This window comes from Pagrus pagrus, assembly GCF_965226575.1.
Source record: "Pagrus pagrus genome assembly, chromosome: 7".
In the NCBI taxonomy this organism is placed as follows: Eukaryota; Metazoa; Chordata; class Actinopteri; order Spariformes; family Sparidae; genus Pagrus; species Pagrus pagrus.
The window spans coordinates 237,133-262,138 of NC_140191.1; the positions used below are offsets into that span (position 1 = coordinate 237,133).

The 25,006-nt window shown below is 49.0% G+C and overlaps 2 protein-coding genes across 2 annotated transcripts in view; both read right to left on the reverse strand.

The window, feature by feature from the left end:
* Positions 1-9,287, reverse strand: part of pi4kb (phosphatidylinositol 4-kinase, catalytic, beta) — a 13,291-nt gene extending 4,004 nt beyond the window's left edge. Inside the window, exons 1-5 of the mRNA XM_084357787.1 lie at positions 9,165-9,287; positions 6,309-6,978; positions 2,156-2,521; positions 325-552; positions 1-145 (exon numbers count right to left, since the gene is read on the reverse strand). The exon at positions 1-145 is cut by the window's left edge and continues 83 nt beyond it. Coding sequence (XP_084213913.1) covers positions 1-145; positions 325-552; positions 2,156-2,521; positions 6,309-6,962 — 1,393 coding nt within the window. The 5' untranslated portion in view covers positions 6,963-6,978; positions 9,165-9,287. The remainder of the gene's footprint in view (positions 146-324; positions 553-2,155; positions 2,522-6,308; positions 6,979-9,164) is intronic.
* A 1,064-nt stretch (positions 9,288-10,351) lies between these two features.
* selenbp1 (selenium binding protein 1) lies at positions 10,352-25,006 on the reverse strand. The gene is made up of 12 exons (XM_084357802.1): positions 24,964-25,006; positions 23,322-23,375; positions 23,007-23,119; positions 22,698-22,883; positions 18,948-19,068; positions 18,553-18,735; positions 16,816-16,997; positions 15,612-15,690; positions 15,180-15,301; positions 15,007-15,099; positions 14,610-14,728; positions 10,352-11,656 (listed from the first exon to the last, which is right to left on the reverse strand). Exons 1-12 carry the CDS (start codon positions 24,965-24,967, stop codon positions 11,494-11,496), a joined length of 1,419 nt encoding a protein of 472 aa, XP_084213928.1. The 5' UTR covers positions 24,968-25,006; the 3' UTR covers positions 10,352-11,493.

A 25,006-nucleotide genomic window follows, 5' to 3' on the forward strand; every position in this document is an offset into this window, starting at 1 on the left:
CTCGCTGCTCTGCAGTCATGCCGCAGTCCGGCAGGTTCTCCACAGAACGAGTGCTCCTGATCCGGTTCTCTGGGATCCGTATCGGAACGCTCGACGTCTCAAAGTTCTCACACTCCAGAACTTCCACGTAGATCAGGTACGGAGCCTGAGGGGTCAGAGATCAAAACGGGTCACATGACTGAGGTCATCGTCTCACAGCGGACTGTGACGTCACAAGAACGTCTTCTTCTTCTTCTGCATTTAATAATTTCTGAAACCTCATGAAATAAAACTAAAGGGTTAATGTGTGTGAGTGTGTGTGTGTGTGTGTGTGTGTGTTGTCACCTTGTCTTTGGAGTTTAACACCACAGCCTGTGTGTGTGGCACTCGGACCACGTGGTGGTCGAAGGCGGCGGTCGGCAGCCAGACTCGAGCCGGCAGTTTGTGGTTGAGCAGCGACAGCTCTGAGATCAGCCGCTGAGTCTTCTGCTCTTTGGTCGGCAGAGTCGCCAAACGCTTCCCGATCCCCATCAGAGACTTGATGAACTCCCTCTGAGGGGCCAGACGCACCGGCTGACAGACAGACAGTGAGAGAGAGACAGACAGGGAGAGAGAGACAGACAGGGAGACAGACAGACAGACAGGATGTTATTAGAGGACTTAGTGGTTGACGTCTCTCAGGACGACCTTCAGAGAGGAAACATGACGACAGATCACTTTGAGTCTTAATTGGTTCCCCCACAACATCAACAGCTGATTGGCTCCAACAGAAACAGGATGAGGAAGTGATGGTTGAGTCTACAGACGAGCAGCTTCTCAGTTTTAGCTGAACCGTCTAAGACTGAACCAGAACCAGAACCACAACCCACAGCCTCCAACACACTTCATTTCCCACAATGCACCCTGCAGGGAGGACAGGAACTTACGGGACCAGTCTCAAACTCCAGACTGTCGGAGCTGGAGTTGCTGTCCTGAGGAGGTCAGAGGTCAATCATGTTACATTCAGGAACTGTAGTTTAAATAATTCACGACAGAAACATGTTGAATGTGACCGAAACATTTATGTTCCTGTTCTAATGTTCCTCTGAAAGACACAAAGTTTGTCCCTCTCATGGAGCCGTAGTTACAGCCCGCTTCACACAAGCAGAACTTTTTATTATTGTGTTGCTGGTGTTGCTGGTGTTGCTGTTGTTGCTGGTGTGAGTGGTGTTGCTGGTGTTAGTGGTGTTGCTGGTGTGAGTGGTGTTGCTGGTGTTAGTGGTGTTGCTGGTGTTGCTGGTGTGAGTGCTGTTGCTGGTGTTAGTGGTGTTGCTGGTGTTGCTGGTGTGAGTGCTGTTGCTGGCGTGAGTGGTGTTGCTGCTGTTGCTGGTGTGAGTGCTGTTGCTGGTGTGAGTGGTGTTGCTGCTGTTGCTGGTGTGAGTGGTGTTGCTGGTGTGAGTGGTGTTGCTGCTGTTGCTGGTGTGAGTGCTGTTGCTGGTGTGAGTGGTGTTGCTGGTGTGAGTGGTGTTGCTGCTGTTGCTGGTGTGAGTGGTGTTGCTGGTGTTGCTGGTGTTAGTGGTGTTGCTGGTGTTGCTGGTATTAGTGGTGTTGCTGGTGTTAGTGGTGTTGCTGCTGTTGCTGGTGTGAGTGGTGTTGCTGCTGTTGCTGCTGGTGTGAGTGGTGTTGCTGCTGTTGCTGGTGTGAGTGGTGTTGCTGCTGTTGCTGGTGTTAGTGGTGTTGCTGTTGCTGCTGGTGTGAGTGGTGTTGCTGCTGTTGCTGGTGTGAGTGGTGTTGCTGCTGTTGCTGCTGGTGTTAGTGGTGTTGCTGCTGTTGCTGGTGTGAGTGCTGTTGCTGGTGTTAGTGGTGTTGCTGCTGTTGCTGGTGTGAGTGCTGTTGCTGGTGTTAGTGGTGTTGCTGCTGTTGCTGGTGTGAGTGCTGTTGCTGGTGTTAGTGGTGTTGCTGCTGTTGCTGGTGTGAGTGGTGTTGCTGCTGTTGCTGCTGGTGTGAGTGGTGTTGCTGCTGTTGCTGCTGTTAGTGGTGTTGCTGGTGTTGCTGGTGTTGCTGGTGTTAGTGGTGTTGCTGGTGTTAGTGGTGTTGCTGCTGTTGCTGGTGTTAGTGGTGTTGCTGGTGTTGCTGGTGTTGCTGGTGTTAGTGGTGTTGCTGGTGTGAGTGGTGTTGCTGGTGTTGCTGGTGTTACCTCGTCCTGGCTGCTCTCCACCTTCGGGTTACTAGCCGTCCTCTTCAGGTTGCTGCTCAGACTGATGCTGACTGTCGCGTCTGATTTGGAGCGCTGATGTGTGCGCTTGGAGGGCGACAGGCTGTGTTCTCCTCCAAGGGGCCCGGGGCCGGCGGCAGGGGCCGCCACGGGACAGAAAGGCGTCAGAGTCAGAGGGTCCCTGCGAGCTCGAGGCCCTGCAGGTTTCAGTTCATCAGACAGGATGAGCTTCCTCAGTTTGGTTCCTCTGGAGTGCCGCTGGGTGGAGATGTGCATGTCTGAGGAGTACGCTCCCAGCAGCCAGGCACACGTCAGGCTGAAGGAGATACTCTGTCTGCAGCGGTGAACCTGCAAGACGACACACAGGGTTACGACGGTGACTGCATATTTAATGAGGGTCATAAGATGGCGCCGTGTGAGTGGCAGCCTGTCACAGCAGCGCTCGCTCACCTTTGAGCTTTTTCTTCTGTTTGTATTACTTTTCGTACTTTTTAACTTTTTAATTTTACTTCTTTTTGGAGCTCTTTCTCTGGGCAGTATTGTTTACAGTAGGGATCAGCTGTTGGCCCTCAGTAGATCAATTAAAGGAGTCAATCAATGGAATAATCTAGAATTAGAAATCAAACTGTGCAGCACACTTAACAGATTGAAAAAGTTATTTAAAAATAATATTATTAATAAATATAAAACTGAATTAAAAATACCAGTGTGCTCATAAACTGCTGTATGTAGAATATGCAGGTTTTATGTTCTGTCAAAAAAATTTAAAATGAGTGAACGGAAAAAGTTAATTTAAGAAGGGTAGGCAAAATAAGCTGTTGCTTCAGCCTACACCTTTTCGGTCAAAGTGCATTGTATTGCTTGTTGTGTTTTTGTTCTGACTTGTTTTGTATTTATACTTTCATATTTGTCTATTGTATTTGGTTTTTTTTACAAGACCGAAATAAACACACTAAAGTAGTGCCGTGGTGCCAGCTCTCGAGCGGCCTGATGTCCCCCGCGAGCTGAAGATGAGGAGACGCGGGAGCCGTGCCGGAGCTGCTCGCCGTAGCAGGAGGAGACGCTACAGACCCGTCCTCCCGTCCGTCATCATGGGGAATGTAAGATCTCTCCCTAACAAGATGGACGAGCTAATGGCGCTGACCCGGCATCAGAGGGACTACTGTGAGAGCAGCATCATGGTGTTTACTGACCGATTTTCAAATGCGGCGGGCGGACAGGACGGCAGAGAGCGGTAAGAGGAAAGGAGGAGGGCTGGCTGTGTTTGTTAATGACAGATGGTGTAACTCTGGGCACATCACTGTTAAAGAGCAGGTCTGCAGTAAGGACATCGAACTTTTAGCAGTTAGCATGAGGCCGTACTACCTCCCGAGGGAGTTTACACAGGTGATCGTGATCGCTGTGTATACCCCCCCCTCTGCTAACACTGATGCAGCTTGTGACCTTCTCCACTCAGTCACAAGCTCACTGCAGACACAGCACCCACAGGCCCTCTTCCTCTTCTCTGGAGACTTCAATCATGCCTCTCTGTCCTCCACCCTGCCTACATTCACACAGTATGTCACCTGCCACACCAGAGACAAAAAAACACTGGACTTATTTTATGCCAACAGCAAGGAGGCATACAACTCATCCCCCCCTCCCTCCCCTGGGAAGATCTGACCACAACCTGGTTCATCTCCTGCCTGTGTACAAGCCCCTCGTAAACAGGCAACCAGAGGAGACCAGCACAGTTAAAGCATGGACTGAGGAGTCTGAAGAGGCTCTGAGGGACTGCTTTGACTCAACTGTGTGGGAAGAACTGTGTGCTTCTCATGGGGAGGACATCGACAGTTTAACAGGATGCATAACGGACTACATAAACTTCTGTGTTGATAACACTGTACCCACCAGGACTGTACGGTGTTTTTCAAACAGCAAACCCTGGATTAATCCTGACATAAAGGCTCTCCTTAAGGAGAAAGAGAGGGCCTTTAGGTCAGGAAACTAGGAGGAGATGAAGGCTGTGCAGAGGGAGCTGAGGAGGAAGATCAGAGAGGGGAAGAACAGCTTCAGGAGGAAGATGGACGTCCAGCTGCGGCAGAGTAACATCAGTGGCGTCTTGAAAAGCCTTAAAACGACCTCAGGGCTGAGGAAACCAGCCTCTCAGGGCTGAGGAAACCAGACTCTAAGGCTGCCGGGGATCAGACGTGGGTGAACGACCTGAACCTATTCTTCAATAGGTTTGATCAGACAACCACCCCTCCCCCGGCCCAGTCATCTCTGTTGCCCCCCACCACCTCTTCCACCCCCGTTTCCTGCCTCATTCTCACCTCTACCTCCCTCTCCACTGCTTTCAGCTTGCAGACTCCCTCCACTGCCCCCCCTGACATTCACCCACCTCCCCCACCCGACACTCGGCCACCCTGCTCCAATCTGTCCCTCTCCACTATCCAGGTGAGGAATGAACTGAAGAAGATGAAGGTGAAGAAGGCCACAGGTCCAGACGGGATCAGCTCCAGGCTCCTCAAGTCCTGTGCAGACCAGCTGTGCAGGATTGTGGAGTACATCTTCAACATGAGCCTGAAGGTGGGAAAAGTGCCACTGTTGTGGAAAACCTCCTGTGGTACCAGTACCAAAGACCCCTCACCCTAAGGACTTCAACAGCTACCAGTTGCTCTCACTTCACACCTGATGAAGACCCTGGAACGGCTGGTCCTTGTCCATCTCCGCCCTATGGTGGGTCCTTTTATGGACCCACTCCAGTTTGCCTACCAGCCTGGCATCGGAGTGGACGACGCCATCATCTTCCTCCTGGACAGATCCCTGTCTCACCTGGCCACAGTATGTGAGGACTCGGGACTGTGTGTCGGACACAGTCGTCTGCAGTACAGGGAACAGTCCTGGCCCCTTTCCTGTTCACCCTGTACACTGCAGACTTCTCCCAGCAAACACCCCACAGCCATCTACAAAAGTTCTCTGACGACTCTGCTATCATCGGCCTCATCAGGGACGGGGACGACGGAGCCTACAGAGAACTTATTCAGGACTTTGTGGACTGGTGCCAGTGGAACCACCTCCAGCTCAACGCCAGGAAGACCAAAGAGCTGGTGGTGGATTTCCGCAGGCGCAAACAACCCTGCACACAGGTGAACATCCTGGGAACGGACATTGAGATGGTGATGTCTTACAAGTACCTGGGAGTTCACCTGAACAATAAACTGGACTGGACTCATCACACTGCAGCAACATACAAGAAAGGTCTGAGCAGACTCCATCTGCTGAGGAAGCTCAGGTCCTGTGGGGTGCAGGGGACACTCCTGAGGACTTTCAATGACTCTGTGGTGGCATCAGCCATTTTCTATGGTGTAGTCTACTGGAGCAGCAGCATCTCGGCAGCAGGCAGGAGGAGACTTGATAAACTTATGAAGAAGGCCAGCTCCATCCTGGGACGCCCTCTTGACCCAGTGCAGGTGGTGGGAGAGAGCAGGATGATGGACAAGCTGTCATCTCTGCTGGTGAAGGAGTCCCACCCCCTGCAGGTCACTATCACAGCACTGGTCAGCTCCTTCAGAGATGGACTGATACACCCCAAGTGTGTGAAGGAGAGGTATCACAGGTCCAAGTGTGTGAAGGAGAGGTACCGCAGGTCCAAGTGTGTGAAGGAGAGGTACCGCAGGTCCAAGTGTGTGAAGGAGAGGTACCGCAGGTCCAAGTGTGTGAAGGAGAGGTACCGCAGGTCCTTCCTTCCTGCTGCTGTCAGAGTCTACAACCAGCACTGCTCCCAGTAGACCTCACATGTGCACTGTGCCATATCCCATATACATTTTGGTTTGCACTAACTGGAGAATTTTTAAATACCCATATTTATTATTATTTGTAAATAAAAATACCACACTGTTTATAATTACACTGTTCATATTGTAAATATTATGTATATACGAGTCATTTCGATTTCTTATCTTCTTATTATATTGTTTATTTCTTTTCTTTTACTTTTTATTTTGTTTATTGTAATTACTGTCCTTTGGCTGCCGCAAAGAAATTTCCCCATTGTGGGACAAAAACATTCTGATTCTGATTGAGCCGATACAAAGCTGGACAACCACATGATGAGATGCTGTTAAGCCCCGCCCCCTGCCCACACCACACCTACCACGTATGGCTTGATGGCGTCCCCTACGTCCTCGTCCATGTGGATGTACATGTTGAGCAGCTGCGGCAGGTAGAAGTCCACGTCCTCGTGGGGGAAGCTGAAGAGGCGATTTCCGATGTACGCCTGGACACCGGGCTCCTTGGACTTGTGCAGGTAGGAGATCGCCATGGAAACGTCAAACAGCTTGGACTCGAACAGGCGCAGCAGCCACGACTGTTTGGAGGGATTGTGTCTCTGTCGCCGCCGGGCACTCTTCACCGAGCCGGGGGCGGGGCCGTCGGGGTCGTCCTCCTCTCGGATTTTCAGCGGCTTCACCACAGAGTTCAGAGTGACAGAGGGGACCTGAGGCTCCACCCCCTCCCCATTCTGCATGCCGGTGACTTCACCGTCGTCCTGCTTCAGCTTCACCTTCTGCAGCACCTCCTGACAGGCCCGGTGGGCCACCTCAGCATCGATGACCAGGCTGAGCTCGCCCAGACCTTCACTGATGACGCCCAGAGGGGGAGTGACCGCTGGGGGGACGCCACAGGAGGACGAAGGCGTGGAGGGGAGGGACAGCGAGGGGGAGGACGAGATGGACAGGGAGGGGGAGGGGCAGGGGCTGTTCTGATCAGAGGGGGCGGGGGAAACCTCCGGCTCTGTGTCCTCCATCATGAAGCTCCGCCCTCCTCTGCAGAAACACAGGTCACAGGTCAGAGACAGAGGACACTGTGTCAGTACAGTGTGTGTGTGTGTGTGTGTGTGTGTGTGTGTGGTGTGAGTCAGTACAGTGTGTGTGTGTGTGTGTGTGTGTGTGTGTGTGTGTGTGTGTGTGTGTGGTGTGAGTCAGTACAGTGTGTGTGTGTGTGTGTGTGTGTGTGTGTGGTGTGAGTCAGTACAGTGTGTGTGTGTGTGTGTGTGTGTGTGTGTGTGTGTGTGTGTGGTGTGAGTCAGTACAGTGTGTGTGTGTGTGTGTGTGGTGTGAGTCAGTACAGTGTGTGTGTGTGTGTGTGTGGTGTGAGTCAGTACAGTGTGTGTGTGTGTGTGTGTGTGTGTGGTGTGAGTCAGTACAGTGTGTATGTGTGTGTGTGTGTGTGTGTGTGTGTGTGTGTGTGTGGTGTGAGTCAGTACAGTGTGTGTGTGTGTGTGGTGTGAGTCAGTACAGTGTGTGTGTGTGTGTGGTGTGAGTCAGTACAGTGTGTGTGTGTGTGTGGTGTGAGTCAGTACAGTGTGTGTGTGTGTGTGTGTGTGTGTGTGTGGTGTGAGTCAGTACAGTGTGTGTGTGTGTGTGTGTGTGTGTGTGTGTGTGGTGTGAGTCAGTACAGTGTGTGTGTGTGTGTGTGTGTGGTGTGAGTCAGTACAGTGTGTGTGTGTGTGTGTGTGTGTGTGTGTGTGTGTGTGTGGTGTGAGTCAGTACAGTGTGTGTGTGTGTGTGTGTGTGTGGTGTGAGTCAGTACAGTGTGTGTGTGTGTGTGTGTGTGTGTGTGGTGTGAGTCAGTACAGTGTGTGTGTGTGTGGTGTGAGTCAGTACAGTGTGTGTGTGTGTGTGTGTGTGTGTGTGTGGTGTGAGTCAGTACAGTGTGTACAGCAGGTGACCGTGATCAGTGTGAGAGCGCCTCAGTCAGCCGGGCTCTAATGTGTAATGTGTAATCCCTGTGATCAGATTACAGATTACAGTCAGAGGGGGCGGAGTCAGGCTGCTGTTCACATTCACAGTGATCAATAAACTGTGTGCAGGTCACTGTGGCTCAGACTGGATTCATCAACACACATTAGATTCATGTTCAATGGCTGTGATCAGATTATTGATCAGCAGCAGTACCAACACACACACACACACACACACACACACACACACACACACACACACACACACACACAGTGTGCTGTTTCTCCTGGAACACTTTGAGCTGCAGACGATGACATAAAAATAAAGTTTATTATTTCTATGAATATTTAATAACTTCATTCGTACTGAAAACTGACTGATCGTTCAGTTGCCTCCATCTTCTCTGTCTCTGTCTGTGTGTCTCTCTGTCTCTGTCTCTCTCTGTCTCTGTCTGTGTGTCTGTCTGTCTCTCTGTCTGTGTGTCTGTCTGTCTCTGTCTCTGTGTCTCTCTGTCTGTATCTGTCTGTCCCTGTATTCAAACTAATGTAAGAAGAAACTGAGTCACAAACTGAGCACGTGTGCACGTCAGTGTCTTCAGTGTTGTCCCAGCCTGACGCTAATAAAACTGTGGATGTGTCCTTTAAATGGACCCTCAGCTGATGACTGAGTCCCTCTGATGCAGCTTAACGTTCACACTGCGATTGTTAAGTCCTCAGTCAGCTGATGTTAGCTTATGTTAGCACGAAGCTAACTCAGTCTAGACCGGACCGAGATGGAGAATAAAGCCTCCGACTCTCACATCTGCTGTTAGCTTTGTACCAAAGAGAACATGTTGCGGAGAAGCGGCTGTAGCGTTAGCATTAGCTCAGACAGTTTAAAGTGCACACTGTTAGCTTAGCATTCATGTGAACTTATGAGGCTGTGAGTTCAGACGCAGTTACCGTTAACCGAAAAAAATCAACATTAGCATCGTCCTGTAGCTGTCAGCTCACACATTAACCTGAACAGAAGCTAACTGGCTACGAGCTAAGTGGAACCCCCGTTAGCAACGCGCTGTTAGCTCGAGCTTCGGTGTTTTAACAGAGGCAGCCCGGCTGGTGAACGTTTACGTTAGCATTAGCATTAGCCGGTAGAGATCAGGCCAACTGTTGCCAACTCCTCTCAGCTGTTTGTAACGCTGGATGCTAAGCTAACACTAGCCCCGTCACCGTCACATGTTGGTTCTTCAGGTGCAGTGACGTGTGTGTTCTCAGGTGAGTCGGTCTTACCTGGTGACCGTTTAGCGGCTCTGAAAGGTTTTTTTATTCCCACTTTGTCTCCATTGATACTCTCTGACCGTCATGTCAACAACAGTGAACATCCACCAGGGGGCGCCCGCGCCCGCTCCTACGTCTTCTGCTGTTTCCGGTCAGTTTCCGGTGTAATCCCGCCACCTGCTGGACTGTAAAGGAATCCGATTACTGTCAGGAACACTTTGTACTTACACACACACACACACACACACACACACATATATTGTATGTACATATATATCATGTATATGTTGTTTATTAATAAATGACTCTTTGTCTTTTTTCGAGGTACTTGTACTTTTGGAGACTTTGTAAAACGTGTCGCTGCAGTAAACTGTCGTACTTTTGACAGCTGGAGGAACTGAAAGCATTATTATGTTATTGATACTTTTCTCGTGGTGTTTCAGACATTTGTTCTTTATGTTTCATGTTTCATTCTGATTTTACATCCAAAACATTTGATCAGTGAAAATATAAGAAGCTTCACACCGATCACATCTTAGTGATCAATAATAATAATACAGATATATAAATAGGATCAATGCAGGTCTTTTTCCTGCAGCGATTCTGATCCTGCTGTTCAGGGAACATGAAGTATTTCTACGTTCACTGAAGTAAAGAATCAGATTACTTTAACAAACATGTTTTCCTCAACTGTCGATTTGACTTCAGATCAGTTCAGATGTTTGATGATCATAATCAATAAGTTCTAACATATTAATGATTGTTCACCTTCAGCTATCAGTGGGACCTTCAGAGTTTATGGATCTGAGCTGAGATAATGTAAAATATCATTGATTTATTTCTGATATTTGTTTTGAGGTTTTTATTGATGAGTCTGCCTGACAGCCTGAGGATCAATACATATTCTGCTTGACTGTTCATCAATAAGATGCTGATGATGTCACTGATTAATGAGTTCAGAGAGAAGAAACAGAAAATCTGAACTCAAGGTTCATTTAGTGGCGTTTTCATGTGATCAGCTGACAAACATCTCACTTTTGTTTTGTTTCATTCATTTCCTTCATGAACGAGACGTAAAGAAAACTACGACTAAATAAAATCTGCTGCTTTGAAGTGAAAACGTTTCTTGGCATCAAACGACTGAAACAACATTTCCTGTGCAGGTGAGACGATGTGCAGGTGAGACGATGACACAGACGCAGAATCAAGGTGAACTTTATTGAAACATGGTGAGTTGACAGTGTGACCAGCAGGAGGCGCTGCAGAGGCCGACAGGTCGCAGCAGGTCAGTTACAGGTGGGTCATGATGCACCTGAGCGTCAGGCTGGCAGCTGATTGGTCCCTTTGTTACCTGAATCACACTCACAGGAACGTGTCACCTCACTTCACACAGCAGGTGGAATGTAACTAAGTACATTTACTCGAGTACTGTACTGTACACCGTTCAGGTATTTACTCAAATATCTCCAGTTTCTGCTACTTCATACTTTTACTCAATTACATTCTCCAGTTACTCTGCAAGTTTAGATACTTAATGCAAAATATGAATCAACAAATATTTTATAAGACAATTATTATATGTTATATTATTGAATCATATTATTATTAGATTCAGCTGCTGAACGCTTCAGTCGATAAAGAGATTAAAAGAGAAACATTGAAGAGATGAAAACAAAAAACATTATAAAATACAGAATGTTACTTCTGGTTCTTTGAGGATATATATTTAATTATACTTTGTACTTTTACTACGTTTTGAATGCAGTATTAATAATAATCAATAATGTGTCAGTGAGTCATTAGTAATAATCAATAATGTGTCAGTGAGTCATTAATAATAATCAATAATGTGTCAGTGAGTCATTAGTAATAATCAATAATGTGTCAGTCAGTCATTAGTAATAATCAATAATGTGTCAGTCAGTCATTAGTAATAATCAATAATGTGTCAGTGAGTCATTAATAATAATCAATAATGTGTCAGTCAGTCATTAGTAATAATCAATAATGTGTCAGCGAGTCATTAGTAATAATCAATAATGTGTCAGTCAGTCATTAGTAATAATAATGTGTCAGCGAGTCATTAGTAATAATCAATAATGTGTCAGTGAGTCATTAATAATAATCAATAATGTGTCAGCGAGTCATTAGTAATAATCAATAATGTGTCAGTGAGTCATTAGTAATAATCAATAATGTGTCAGTGAGTCATTAATAATAATCAATAATGTGTCAGTCAGTCATTAGTAATAACGTTGTTGATAAGTTTAAACAGATGTTGGACCTGAAACTTTCTGGTTCTGGGAAAGGTTCTGGTTCTGTGTGATTGGACTCTGTCTCCTCACAGCCAGATGTCGGACGTACAGTCTCCTCCAGGATATCGGACTTCGTGGGCCAGAGCCGGACCGTCGGGCTCTTTACCGAAATCCACCAGGAAGGTTTCATTGACAGAGAGACCTCCACTGACCCGGTCCACATCGATCTGCATCATCACTGAGCCCTCCCTGCACACACAGACAGACAGGAGGACAGAGAGACAGGAGGACAGAGAGACAGGAGGACAGACAGGCAGGAGGAGAGAGAGACAGGAGGACAGAGAGACAGGAGGACAGACAGGCAGGAGGAGAGAGAGACAGGAGGACAGACAGGCAGGAGGACAGACAGGCAGGAGGAGAGAGAGACAGGAGGAGAGAGAGACAGGAGGACAGACAGGCAGGAGGAGAGAGAGACAGGAGGACAGAGAGACAGGAGGACAGACAGGCAGGAGGACAGAGAGACAGACAGACAGAGAGACAGGAGGACAGACAGGCAGGAGGACAGAGAGACAGGAGGACAGACAGGCAGGAGGAGAGAGAGACAGACAGACAGAGAGACAGGAGGACAGACAGGCAGGAGGAGAGAGAGACAGGAGGACAGACAGACAGGAGGACAGACAGGCAGGAGGACAGAGAGACAGACAGACAGAGAGACAGGAGGACAGACAGGCAGGAGGACAGAGAGACAGGAGGACAGACAGGCAGGAGGAGAGAGAGACAGACAGACAGAGAGACAGGAGGACAGAGAGACGGGAGGAGAGAGAGACAGGAGGACAGACAGGCAGGAGGACAGAGAGACAGGAGGACAGAGAGACAGGAGGACAGACAGGCAGGAGGAGAGAGAGACAGGAGGACAGAGAGACAGGAGGAGAGAGAGACAGACAGACAGGAGGACAGAGAGACAGGAGGACAGACAGACAGGAGGAGAGAGAGAGAGACAGACAGACAGAGACAGGAGGAGAGAGAGACAGGAGGACAGACAGGCAGGAGGAGAGAGAGACAGGAGGACAGAGAGACAGGAGGACAGACAGGCAGGAGGAGAGAGAGACAGACAGACAGAGAGACAGGAGGACAGACAGGCAGGAGGACAGAGAGACAGGAGGACAGACAGGCAGGAGGAGAGAGAGACAGGAGGACAGAGAGACAGGAGGACAGACAGGCAGGAGGAGAGAGAGACAGGAGGACAGAGAGACAGGAGGACAGACAGGCAGGAGGACAGAGAGACAGACAGACAGAGAGACAGGAGGACAGACAGGCAGGAGGACAGAGAGACAGGAGGACAGACAGGCAGGAGGAGAGAGAGACAGGAGGACAGACAGGCAGGAGGAGAGAGAGACAGAGAGACAGAGAGACAGGAGGACAGACAGGCAGGAGGACAGAGAGACAGGAGGACAGACAGGCAGGAGGAGAGAGAGACAGACAGACAGAGAGACAGGAGGACAGACAGGCAGGAGGAGAGAGAGAGAGACAGACAGAGAGACAGGAGGACAGAGAGACAGGAGGACAGACAGGCAGGAGGAGAGAGAGACAGGAGGACAGACAGGCAGGAGGACAGACAGGCAGGAGGAGAGAGAGACAGACAGACAGAGAGACAGGAGGACAGAGAGACAGGAGGAGAGAGAGACAGGAGGACAGACAGGCAGGAGGACAGACAGGCAGGAGGACAGAGAGACAGACAGACAGAGAGACAGGAGGACAGAGAGACAGGAGGACAGAGACAGGAGGACAGACAGGCAGGAGGAGAGAGAGACAGGAGGACAGACAGGCAGGAGGAGAGAGAGACAGGAGGACAGACAGGCAGGAGGACAGAGAGACAGACAGACAGAGAGACAGGAGGACAGACAGGCAGGAGGACAGAGAGACAGGAGGACAGACAGGCAGGAGGAGAGAGAGACAGACAGACAGAGAGACAGGAGGACAGACAGGCAGGAGGAGAGAGAGACAGGAGGACAGACAGACAGGAGGACAGAGAGACAGGAGGACAGACAGGCAGGAGGACAGAGAGACAGACAGACAGAGAGACAGGAGGACAGACAGGCAGGAGGACAGAGAGACAGGAGGACAGACAGGCAGGAGGAGAGAGAGACAGGAGGACAGAGAGACAGGAGGACAGACAGGCAGGAGGACAGAGAGACAGGAGGAGAGAGAGACAGACAGACAGAGAGAGAGACAGGAGGAGAGAGAGACAGGAGGAGAGAGAGACAGACAGACAGAGAGACAGGAGGACAGACAGACAGACAGGAGGAGAGAGAGACAGGAGGACAGAGAGACAGACAGACAGAGAGATAGGAGGACAGACAGACAGACAGACAGACAGACAGACAGACAGACAGAGAGATAGGAGGAGAGAGAGAGAGACAGACAGACAGACAGACAGACAGGAGGACAGAGAGACAGGAGGACAGACAGACAGGAGGAGAGAGAGACAGAGAGACAGACTCAGATGACCTGTTTTGCTGTTTTTGTCAGTGTACAAATTCCTGCTGACCTTATTAAACACCTCATGACATCATGTGTGACATCATGTGTGACGTCATGTGTGACATCATGTGTGACATCATGTGTGACGTCATGTGTGATGTCATATCTCAGTGTCAGCAGTTGTTTCAAGCTGTCCACAAACTTTTGGCCATGTAGTGTCCTCTGATCAGGTGTCAGTATACTGCAATAATAATACTATAGAGTACTGCAGTATGTGAGTGCTGCAGTAGTAAGAGTACTGCAATAGTGTGTGTACTGCAGTAGTGTGTGTACTGCAGTAGTGAGAGTACTGCAGTAGTGAGAGTACTGCAGTAGTGTGAGTACTGCAGTAGCGTGTGTAGTGTGTGTACTGCAGTAGTGTGTGTACTGCAGTAGTGAGAGTACTGCAGTAGTGTGAGTACTGCAGTAGTGTGTGTACTGCAGTAGTGAGAGTACTGCAGTAGTGTGAGTACTGCAGTAGTGTGTGTAGTGTGTGTACTGCAGTAGTGAGAGTACTGCAGTAATGTGTGAACTGCAGTAGTGTGTGTAGTGTGTGTACTGCAGTAGTAAGAGTACTGCAGTAGTGAGAGTACTGCAGTAATGTGTGTACTGCAGTAGTGAGAGTACTGCAGTAGTGTGTGTACTGCAGTAGTGAGAGTACTGCAGTAGTATGAGTACTGACCGGATCATGTCGGGGTAGAACTGTTTGTCCCAGCCGCTGTAGAGAGACGTCGTCACATAAAGTCTCCGACCGTCCAAACTCAGCTGTAACATCTGAGGACCACCAGGGACACGCTTCCCCTGAGAGAGCGACAGGTAGAGAGGCAGACAGGTGGAGAAAGAGAGAGACAGATCAATAATCAATCAGATAGATCAAATAATAATAATCCTGTCTCACTGCCTCCAGTCTCACTGCCTTCTGTCTCACTACCACCTGTCTTTCTACCTCCTGTCTCACTGCCTTTTGTCTTTCTGCCTCCAGTCTCACTGCCTTTGGTCTCTCTGTCTCCTGTCTCACCTCCTCCTGTCTTTCTACCTCCTGTCTCACTGCCTGTCTCACTGCTTCCTGTCCCTGGTACCTGGATGATGCGTGGGCGGGGTTGCGACTGGTTCTCCGGGTCTTCCAGGACTCTGACCGGACCATCACTGATGATACTTCCTCCCAAGAACACCTGGAGGAGACAGACAGGTTAGCTGTCTCACTCTGAGCTCTCAACTGTTCATCGCTTGAATGATGTCATAACATTCAGACCTGGCCGACCAATCGTGGGTTCCTCCTGTCCGTGATGTCATACTGTCTGATGTCACCATGCAGCCAATTACTGAAGTAGAGAAAACGGTCGTCCAATGAGATCAGGATGTCTGTGATCAGACCTGCAGAGAGAGACAGACAGACAGACAGTCAGTCAGTCAGACAGACAGTCAGACAGACAGACAGTCAGACAGACAGTCAGACAGTCAGTCAGACAGTCAGACAGTCAGACAGACAGTCAGACAGTCAGTCAGACAGTCAGACAGACAGACAGTCAGACAGACAGTCAGACAGACAGTCAGACAGTCAGTCAGACAGTCAGACAGTCAGACAGACAGTCAGACAGTCAGTCAGACAGTCAGACAGACAGTCAGACAGTCAGACAGACAGACAGTCAGACAGACAGACAGTCAGTCAGACAGACAGTCTTACTTGGCATCTCTGGCAGAACCCATCCTTCCACCTTCTTACAGGGAACACTGATCACCTTCTCTACAGTCCAGTCACCTTTCTGAGAACACACAGATTCACACTTGGTTTCAAAGACTGTCGGTCACTCTGAGGTCCTCTCTGTGTTGTACCTGTACTCAGCTCCTCTCTGTATTGTACCTGTACTCAGCTCCTCTCTGTGTTGTACCTGTACTCAGCTCCTCTCTGTGTTGTACCTGTACTCAGCTCCTCTTTGTATTGTACCTGTACTCAGCTCCTCTCTGTGTTGTACCTGTACTCAGCTCCTCTCTGTGTTGTACCTGTACTCAGCTCCTCTCTGTGTTGTACCTGTACTCAGGTCCTCTCTGTGTTGTACCTGTACTCAGCTCCTCTCTGTGTTGTACCTGTACTCAGCTCCTCTCTGTGTTGTACCTGTACTCAGGTCCTCTCCCCTGACTGAGGGAAACCAGTCTAAAGTTCAAGATAATATAGTTTTATAGCTTATTATCACAACTATTTTTTCAGAGAAAGATCCAACTGATCACGAATCAACAGAGCTCTATGAAGACCCAGAGTCCACCACAAACAGTCCATTACAAACTCTGCGGTACTGACTGGATTCTTGCTGGTAGTCAAAACCAGAACCCTGTGGTACCGACTATCCGCCTTATTTCTGGCCCATATGATACCTTGCATGAATTATTTAGTTTATTATTTATTTTGTTAGTGCGACTTCCTGGGCTTCCAGTCATTGAACTGGATCTGGCGGTTGGCCTGTTTCTTAGAGTGACTGGTACGCGTATCACTCACTCAAAAGATCTAGCTAGCTAAACTGGCTAATGATGTTGATGATGATGTTAGGCCTCATATCACTGGTGTTAACATATTTAGATGTTTTGTTGATTGCTAAGTTTGAGTAATTTGAAAAGCTTGGAACACAAACATTGTCCTCAAGTTCTGTAATGACATTTAAGATCCAGGTTAGTCTCTTTATCCAGTAAATACCACCAACACTATTATTATTGCTTAGCCCACATTGCTAACACTTCTAAAGCCTTGAAAGTTCTGCCGGTGCGTCAGTTATAATCATACTTTGTGACTTATGTTCGTTCCACCGAGCACCAGAAGTATCACCCATAATCGTTTACCCAGTTACCCAGCACACTGGTGGATAGTCTTATTAGGATCTGGAACCTGTGATACTGACAGGTGTTTTGTAGAATCTGAAGACTGTTCCCCGCAGAGCACATCCCACGTAGCCCTCAGTGGCGCTGGGGTCATGGAGGAATCGGACCTCCAGGGGAATTGCACCCTCCTCACCCAGATCGAGCGTCTGCAGCTTCCTGTGGGTAGTCCAGTCCCAAACATGGAGGGAGCTGCCGTAGTGACCTGGGAAACCAACAACAGTGAACTCGAATGAGCTGAGGTCTGATGTTTGTCCAAAGGTGCAAGAGAGAGCTGGACATTGTTCTGGGCAGATATAGAACTATGTGCTGAATGACTTTTACTTTCTTGTATCACATGAAGTTCTCTCAGTTAAAGCAACACTAGGTAGTTTTTCGACTTTAAAATAATGTTTCTAAACTCAGTTAAGTGGTAGAATAAAGGTTAATAGGATGAACGGTGACGCCTCTGCAGCCTGAGGGAGGTCGCGCACTGTGTAACTCCCCAGATCGGGTCGGAGCATACCTGTCGTAAAGAAGTCTAGTGCGACCTGCTTTACGAAATGTTTATTCATTGGTGGATTTAGCCAGCAGCTACTTGGATTTTTTGTAAACCAACACCATGGCCGAGCCAGCTAAACACGAGCCGGGCACGGATAAATATTAGACCAGCTTACACTCGGTGGAGCGAGCTGAGAGAAGAAATGGATTTCAAGACCGATGGTGACCTAGCCTCGATGCTACTGGATTTGTAAGTCATATATTACATATATACATAATTATTATCTTACCGACTTTTACTTTGAGTTGATTTGTTGTTACGTGGTGTTCATTGGGGCTCTGTTTGTCCAGTTTATAACCGTAATAAAGCCGGGAGATAAGCTAATGCTGTCCGTTTGATAGCTTGCTCGTTTCCATGTAGTGACTGTAGACGATGACCAACTGACTAAAACACTGTGAACGTCTTGTCTTGTAAAGTTGCAGATTCCTTAGTTCATGCAGATCATCAACGTAATAGTTGAACAGTGTGATCAGGAGGTAACGTTAGCATGCTGCTTACTGTTGTCGTACCGAGTTGGTTGTAGTTATTACGCTGAACACAACGTCACAACTTGCGATTGTATTTAGTGACTCCTGAAAACATAGTTATATTTTCAGACGTTACTAAACACATTCATGCCCAAGCATCGTGTTTTGGAAGTAACTAAGTCGGTGCAGTCACTACAACCAACTCGGTATGAGAATAACTCTAGCATGCTAATGTGCTGTGCAGCCTTCATGCTAACAAACTACCAGCTGCTCTCTCTGAATCGAGCTTGTTGTCGGCACTCGGTTGAGGTTTTTTCCAGACGGTTTTGTGATTCGCCGGCTCCGTCAACAGATTCACGTGTATTCATTTTCCCCAGGGAGGCTCGTACAGCGACAGTATTTACGACACTGGTAACAGATAATTGCGCTTCTCAACCAGCCGGGGGCAGTAATGAGTCCAAACTACCTAGTGTTGCTTTGATGAACACCCTGCAGTCTGTGGTACAGACTCAAGTCTTACAGGGATCTTGAACCCTGCGATACCAACTTGAATCCTGGTAGAACAAACCGAGAATTCAGATGCACTAATTGTAGTCTTACTGGGATCATAATCCTGTGTCCTGTGTTACTGTGATCAATAAGTCTGACAGGGTTCAGAACCTAAAACCTTGAGGGTCTGGGATAACAGCGTGTTGATCATATTTCTGTGACATAATAAGAGGAATGACGTTGAAATGTTCCTCCTGACTCACCTTCTTTGACATGGACTGGATTAAATCCACCAACAAGAGCTTTGGGTGCCCCCCATTCAGTGCTGATCATCACATTATGTCGAGGCTGGTACCAGAAGTCATATCCAAAGGGTGCTGCTTCACCCGGATGTTCCCAGTTCTCCACCACGTCGAACGTCTCACCATCCAGCAAGACAAAACCACCTGGGAGGAGACAGCAGGTCTAACACATCAACTGTCCACTAGAGGACGTTACGACAACAATGAAGAGGGAAAGTTTGTCGTTCATAGTGTACATGACTAGTTGAACAAGAGGATTTTACAATCATCGATTGTTCCTTTGACATTCTTTACTTAAGGGCTGGTCTATCTGAACAGGTGGGCTGATTTATGATCCAGTCTGCTGGTTGTCTCACCTTTGCCGTTGCCGGAAGGGTCTCCCATACAGCTGATCATGATCTGACCGCTGCCCAGACAGTGGGTGGTGTGAGGGTTTGCCAGGCCACACTTATAGTACAGATCAACAGGCTCCACCATCTGAAGATACAGTGATATAACATCAACACAAGTCATCAGCAGTAGCTTCAGCTGCTCACCTTGAGTTTTACTGGGATTAGAACCCACAACCCTATGGTAGTGGCTGGACAATTACTGGGACTGGTACTATGATCCTCGTGTAACTGACTGAAGTCCTACTAAAAAAAGAACCCAGAGGTCTTTCCACAAGAATCATGTAATCATTAAGTTATTTGATCTTTAGTCATTTGATCTTATCATTAAGTTATTTGATCTTTAGTTATTTGATCTTTAGTTATTTGATCGTTATTTGATCTTATCATTAAGTTATTTGATCAGGGTCCTGGGTTCTGCTTCCATTAAGACTCCAGACCTTAACTGCTGTGCTGACTGGAGTTTTACTAGGATAGGAATCAAGAACCTTGTGTTACTGACTGGCAGTCTTACTAAGATCAGAACCTAGAACCATGAGGTACTGGCTGAAGACTGGCTCAGGTTCGCAGCTAAGCAAGCAAGGTCACCCAAATTTCCTTTCCCTCTTTCTGGCGAACCCGAAGTTGTTCCCAGACCAGATGGGATATATAGTTCAGTTTCCTTCTGGTTGGACCTGTTCAGTTTAAAGTCCACAAGGGGCTGTCCAGGAGGACGGATATCTGAGCTCCTCCACCCACCAAGCAAACTGGAGCCAAGACCAGAAACTCAGCTGAGGACTGGAGCAGAGACCAGAACCTCAGCTGAGGACTGAGGTTGTAGTCTCTGTGCAATGATAGTCCAAAACATCGGCCCTGTTGTGCTGACGTGGTACAGCTGGATGACCCCGCCTGATGAACAAGACTCTGAGATACTCGAACTCCTTCAGCTGTGATCTCGTACTGACCTGAAGGGAGTACCACGAGGTCCGACTGAGCGGTACTGACTCACATCCTGCTGCAAAATTTCCCAGTTTGCATCAGAGGACACAAGCAGTAACCGTCCTCTGTTCTTCAATGGTTTGTTAAAATCTGATTGGCTGATGAATAAACGCTGACATGTTTGCTTTCTGATTTATCGGACAGAGCAACATTTTTTATTTCCCACATCAGCAAGTTTTTCAAGAGCAGCTGTTAGTGTTTATCGTCCAGTCTGAACTCAGGATGAACCTTCTCCTGCCCCTCCTCCTCCTCCTCCTCCTCCTCCTCAGTCTCTCTGCTCCTCCTCCTCCTCCTCCTCCTCCTCAGTCTCTCTGCTCCTCCTCCTCCTCAGTCTCTCTGCCCCTCCTCCTCCTCAGTCTCTCTGCTCCTCCTCCTCCTCCTCAGTCTCTCTGCCCCTCCTCCTCAGTCTCTCTGCTCCTCCTCCTCCTCCTCCTCCTCCTCCTCAGTCTCTCTGCCCCTCCTCCTCAGTCTCTCTGCCCCTCCTCCTCCTCAGTCTCTCTGCTCCTCCTCCTCCTCCTCCTCCTCAGTCTCTCTGCCCCTCCTCCTCAGTCTCTCTGCCCCTCCTCCTCAGTCTCTCTGCTCCTCCTCCTCCTCCTCCTCCTCCTCAGTCTCTCTGCCCCTCCTCCTCCTCAGTCTCTCTGCTCCTCCTCCTCCTCCTCCTCCTCAGTCTCTCTGCCCCTCCTCCTCCTCAGTCTCTCTGCTCCTCCTCCTCCTCCTCCTCCTCCTCAGTCTCCCTGCTCCTCAGTCTCTCTCCTCCTTCTCCTCAGTCTCTCTGCTCCTCCTCCTCCTCCTCCTCAGTCTCTCTGCCCCTCCTCCTCCTCAGTCTCTCTGCTCCTCCTCCTCCTCCTCAGTCTCTCTCCTCCTCCTCCTCAGTCTCTCTGCTCCTCCTCCTCCTCCTCCTCAGTCTCTCTGCCCCTCCTCCTCCTCAGTCTCTCTGCTCCTCCTCCTCCTCCTCCTCCTGAGTCTCTCTGCCCCTCCTCCTCCTGAGTCTCTCTGCCCCTCCTCCTCAGTCTCTCTGCTCCTCCTCCTCCTCCTCCTCCTCCTCCTCAGTCTCTCTGCCCCTCCTCCTCCTCAGTCTCTCTCCTCCTCCTCCTCCTCCTCAGTCTCTCTGCTCCTCCTCCTCCTCCTCCTCAGTCTCTCTCCTCCTCCTCCTCCTCCTCAGTCTCTCTGCTCCTCCTCCTCCTCCTCCTCCTCAGTCTCTCTGCCCCTCCTCCTCAGTCTCTCTGCCCCTCCTCCTCAGTCTCTCTGCTCCTCCTCCTCCTCCTCCTCCTCCTCAGTCTCTCTGCCCCTCCTCCTCCTCAGTCTCTCTGCTCCTCCTCCTCCTCCTCCTCCTCAGTCTCTCTGCCCCTCCTCCTCCTCAGTCTCTCTGCTCCTCCTCCTCCTCCTCCTCCTCCTCAGTCTCTCTGCCCCTCCTCCTCCTCAGTCTCTCTGCTCCTCCTCCTCCTCCTCCTCCTCAGTCTCTCTGCCCCTCCTCCTCCTCAGTCTCTCTGCTCCTCCTCCTCCTCCTCAGTCTCTCTCCTCCTCCTCCTCAGTCTCTCTGCTCCTCCTCCTCCTCCTCCTCAGTCTCTCTGCCCCTCCTCCTCCTCAGTCTCTCTGCTCCTCCTCCTCCTCCTCCTCCTGAGTCTCTCTGCCCCTCCTCCTCCTGAGTCTCTCTGCCCCTCCTCCTCAGTCTCTCTGCTCCTCCTCCTCCTCCTCCTCCTCCTCCTCAGTCTCTCTGCCCCTCCTCCTCCTCAGTCTCTCTCCTCCTCCTCCTCCTCCTCAGTCTCTCTGCTCCTCCTCCTCCTCCTCCTCAGTCTCTCTCCTCCTCCTCCTCCTCCTCAGTCTCTCTGCTCCTCCTCCTCCTCCTCCTCCTCCTCAGTCTCTCTCCTCCTCCTCCTCCTCCTCCTCCTCCTCAGTCTCTCTGCTCCTCCTCCTCCTCCTCCTCAGTCTCTCTGCCCCTCCTCCTCCTCAGTCTCTCTGCTCCTCCTCCTCCTCCTCCTCCTGAGTCTCTCTGCCCCTCCTCCTCCTGAGTCTCTCTGCCCCTCCTCCTCAGTCTCTCTGCTCCTCCTCCTCCTCCTCCTCCTCCTCCTCAGTCTCTCTGCCCCTCCTCCTCCTCAGTCTCTCTCCTCCTCCTCCTCCTCCTCAGTCTCTCTGCTCCTCCTCCTCCTCCTCCTCAGTCTCTCTCCTCCTCCTCCTCCTCCTCAGTCTCTCTGCTCCTCCTCCTCCTCCTCCTCCTCCTCAGTCTCTCTGCTCCTCCTCCTCCTCCTCCTCCTCCTCAGTCTCTCTGCCCCTCCTCCTCAGTCTCTCTGCCCCTCCTCCTCCTCCTCCTCCTCAGTCTCTCTGCCCCTCCTCCTCCTCAGTCTCTCTGCTCCTCCTCCTCCTCCTCCTCCTCCTCCTCCGCTCCTCTGTGAACAGATTTTATTCATCAGACCACTACAACGAACATGACGACACAGTGAATCTGGAGTCCGTCTCTCACAGATGAGGTTTCCATCTCCGCTGTGTAAACAGCGATTCACGTCCAGGTTTCATCACAGAAACAAGCAGCGACCTTCAGATTCACTGAGCTCAATGTTTTCATGTCAGTCTTCTAACATCGAGCTGAAGGTTGGATTCTTATAGAAGCCTGATAATCAGTTGACTTTCTGATCCTGCGTCAGTTTAGTGTCATCAGGTCGGTGTTACACTCACTCATGTATGTGATTACTTCATTGCTTCTGATTGGCTGACCTGTGTTCAGCGGTGCCGTGCTGTCTGTACCTTGTGGATCTGCGGCGCTCGGGGATTCGTCCCAACGTCGATCACGTAGATCCTGGACGAGATGAGCGACGGCAGAATCAGACGGTTTCTCTTCTTCGAGGCGTCACCAAAGCAGCTGCTGCAGGCGTTCCAGCCAGAGTGATGCAGCTCGTCGCGAAGGTTCGGCATCGGCAGTCGGTGGATGACCTGCGAGGGCAGAGGTCAAAGGTCACCACAGGTCAAAGTAGAGAAGTCATTGATTTACACTCAAAGAAGACAGTAAACTGGAGCAGAAGGTCGTCTCGCAGCTGATTGGTTGACTCATTCTACCTGGCAGTAGGTGGAGGATTTCGGGTCCACGTCGACGGTGGCAAGGTAGTCAGGTTTGAGGATGTCGGTGTTGCGGTAGATGCAGGGCAGGTAGACGATCTCCTCCCGAGGACCTTCAACAGGAAGAACAAGTAAAACTCTTGTAGAGTGAGTTCATGTGGACAGACAGGCTAACTGTTTCCCCCCATTTCAAGTCTTTATGCTAAGCTAAGCTAATGAGTTGCCAGCTACTGGTTTCATATCTGATCACATGACTCAGTGAAATCGCTAAATGTTGAAGCGTTATTTCAAACACACACAGACACGAACACTCACCCTTCATGGCGTCCAGCGGGCTGCGGTATCCTGGTCCACATCCTGAACAGCTGGCTGAGAAAACACAACATGTCACAGAGGTCAGAGGTCACCAGCCAGCAGAACTGAACCAGGAGGAGCTTTAAAACATCTTCAGACCAACAGGACTGATGTGATCTGAACGAGTCAGACGGGTTTTATCTTTAATCACTGAACACAAAGAGTTAAAATCATGTCAGTAATGATTGTTATGATTATTAACATGATTCATGTGAGTGAAACGATTCAACAGCTGGAACAAACTCAAGGTTTTATCATCAGGCCGAGAAGATTCATGTGAACTAATGTAACCCACACACACACACACACACACACACACACACACACACAGTTTTTGAATAATAAAATTAATCAAAAACTATTTGGATTATTGATTATTGGCAGAACCAACTTTTATTTTGAAAACCCTCCCTGATGCTGCATTTAACATGTTTTTAGCAGAAACATTTTTGAGTTCCCATGATCCTTTGCACAGCTCGAAGTTGGTTTATAGACAGAAAGGTCTCAACTCCTGTTTGTCAAAAAGTCCTTGAACGCACCAAAATATGGAAAACATAAAAATGATTTAAATTCAGTCATAAACTAAATTATTTGAACAAAACATTGTTGGAAAATGATCTGCAGCCGCATGTAAAATGTCTTTTTGTCTCAAACTTTCTCTTTTTAAAGAATAAAACAAATGTTTACTGAGACTGAAGCTGAAAATGATCCAATGAGAAGAGACGACACTCGGCCAGCCTCTGACATCACTGCAGCAGTCTGTAGTCTGACTAGTCTTCTGTTGTGTTTTTATTTAATTTTCTCCTGAATATATATATATATATATATATATATATATATATATATATATTATATATATAATAAGTGATTTATTAACTGTGACAGCAGACACAGAGTCACCACACGAGCCCACTGACCTGCTGAAATGTAATCATTAACTGAAATAAACTCTGAGGTGATGAAACGTGTCACAAACTGGTTCAGGGCAGTGACGAGGAGGAGCAGCGCCACAGATTTGATTTAAAACCAGATCCTGCAGCCAGAACAGCTGAGCTGAATCGACCCTGAGCGCCTCTGATGAGTCGTTGATTGAAGCACCTGAAGGCAGATGTTTCATGTTTCATGAAGAAACAAACTCCTTGGATTCACAGGATGTGAATGTTTCTGCACACAAACTGATGAACATGATTAAAGTTTCCAAAAATCAACGACTTCACTTTGATATTTTGTAAATGTTACATTTCCTGCAGGATAATTCATATTTATTCTGACAGACGTGTAAATAAAGTCTCTGCTTTTATCGGCAGCAAAGAAAAAAAGAACAGAAACAAACGTTCACTAGTTAAAACTTTAACTGTCCTTTAGATTTCACGGACTGCACCTTTAGTTTGTGCTCCTGAGCTGACTGAGACTGTGCAGCTGCAGGAAACATCTTTTCACTCAGGAACCAGAGCAAAGTTCAACAGCAGAGACCTGCTGAGAGCTGCAGCTCTGCTCCAACCAGACTTCATGAGAAAAATGTGAGATTTAAGCAGCTGAGACAAACAAGCTGCAGAGAGGCCGAGGGAGGGGGGGGAGGATAAAATAATGAAAATGAGCTCACCCATGTCTGAGGCTGATTCTGACGGTCTGGACTCTCTCAGACC

What these genes read in the sequence shown, in the direction of transcription:
- selenbp1 (XM_084357802.1), bottom strand. An exon ending in ACCCACGATTGGTCGGCCAG is followed by an intron (nt 15,100 to 15,179) that starts GTCTGAATGTTA and finishes TGTCTCCTCCAG; the next exon opens with GTGTTCTTGGGAGGAAGTAT. An exon ending in TTCTACCCCGACATGATCCG is followed by an intron (nt 11,657 to 14,609) that starts GTCAGTACTCAT and finishes CTGTGTGTGCAG; the next exon opens with GGAGGGCTCAGTGATGATGC.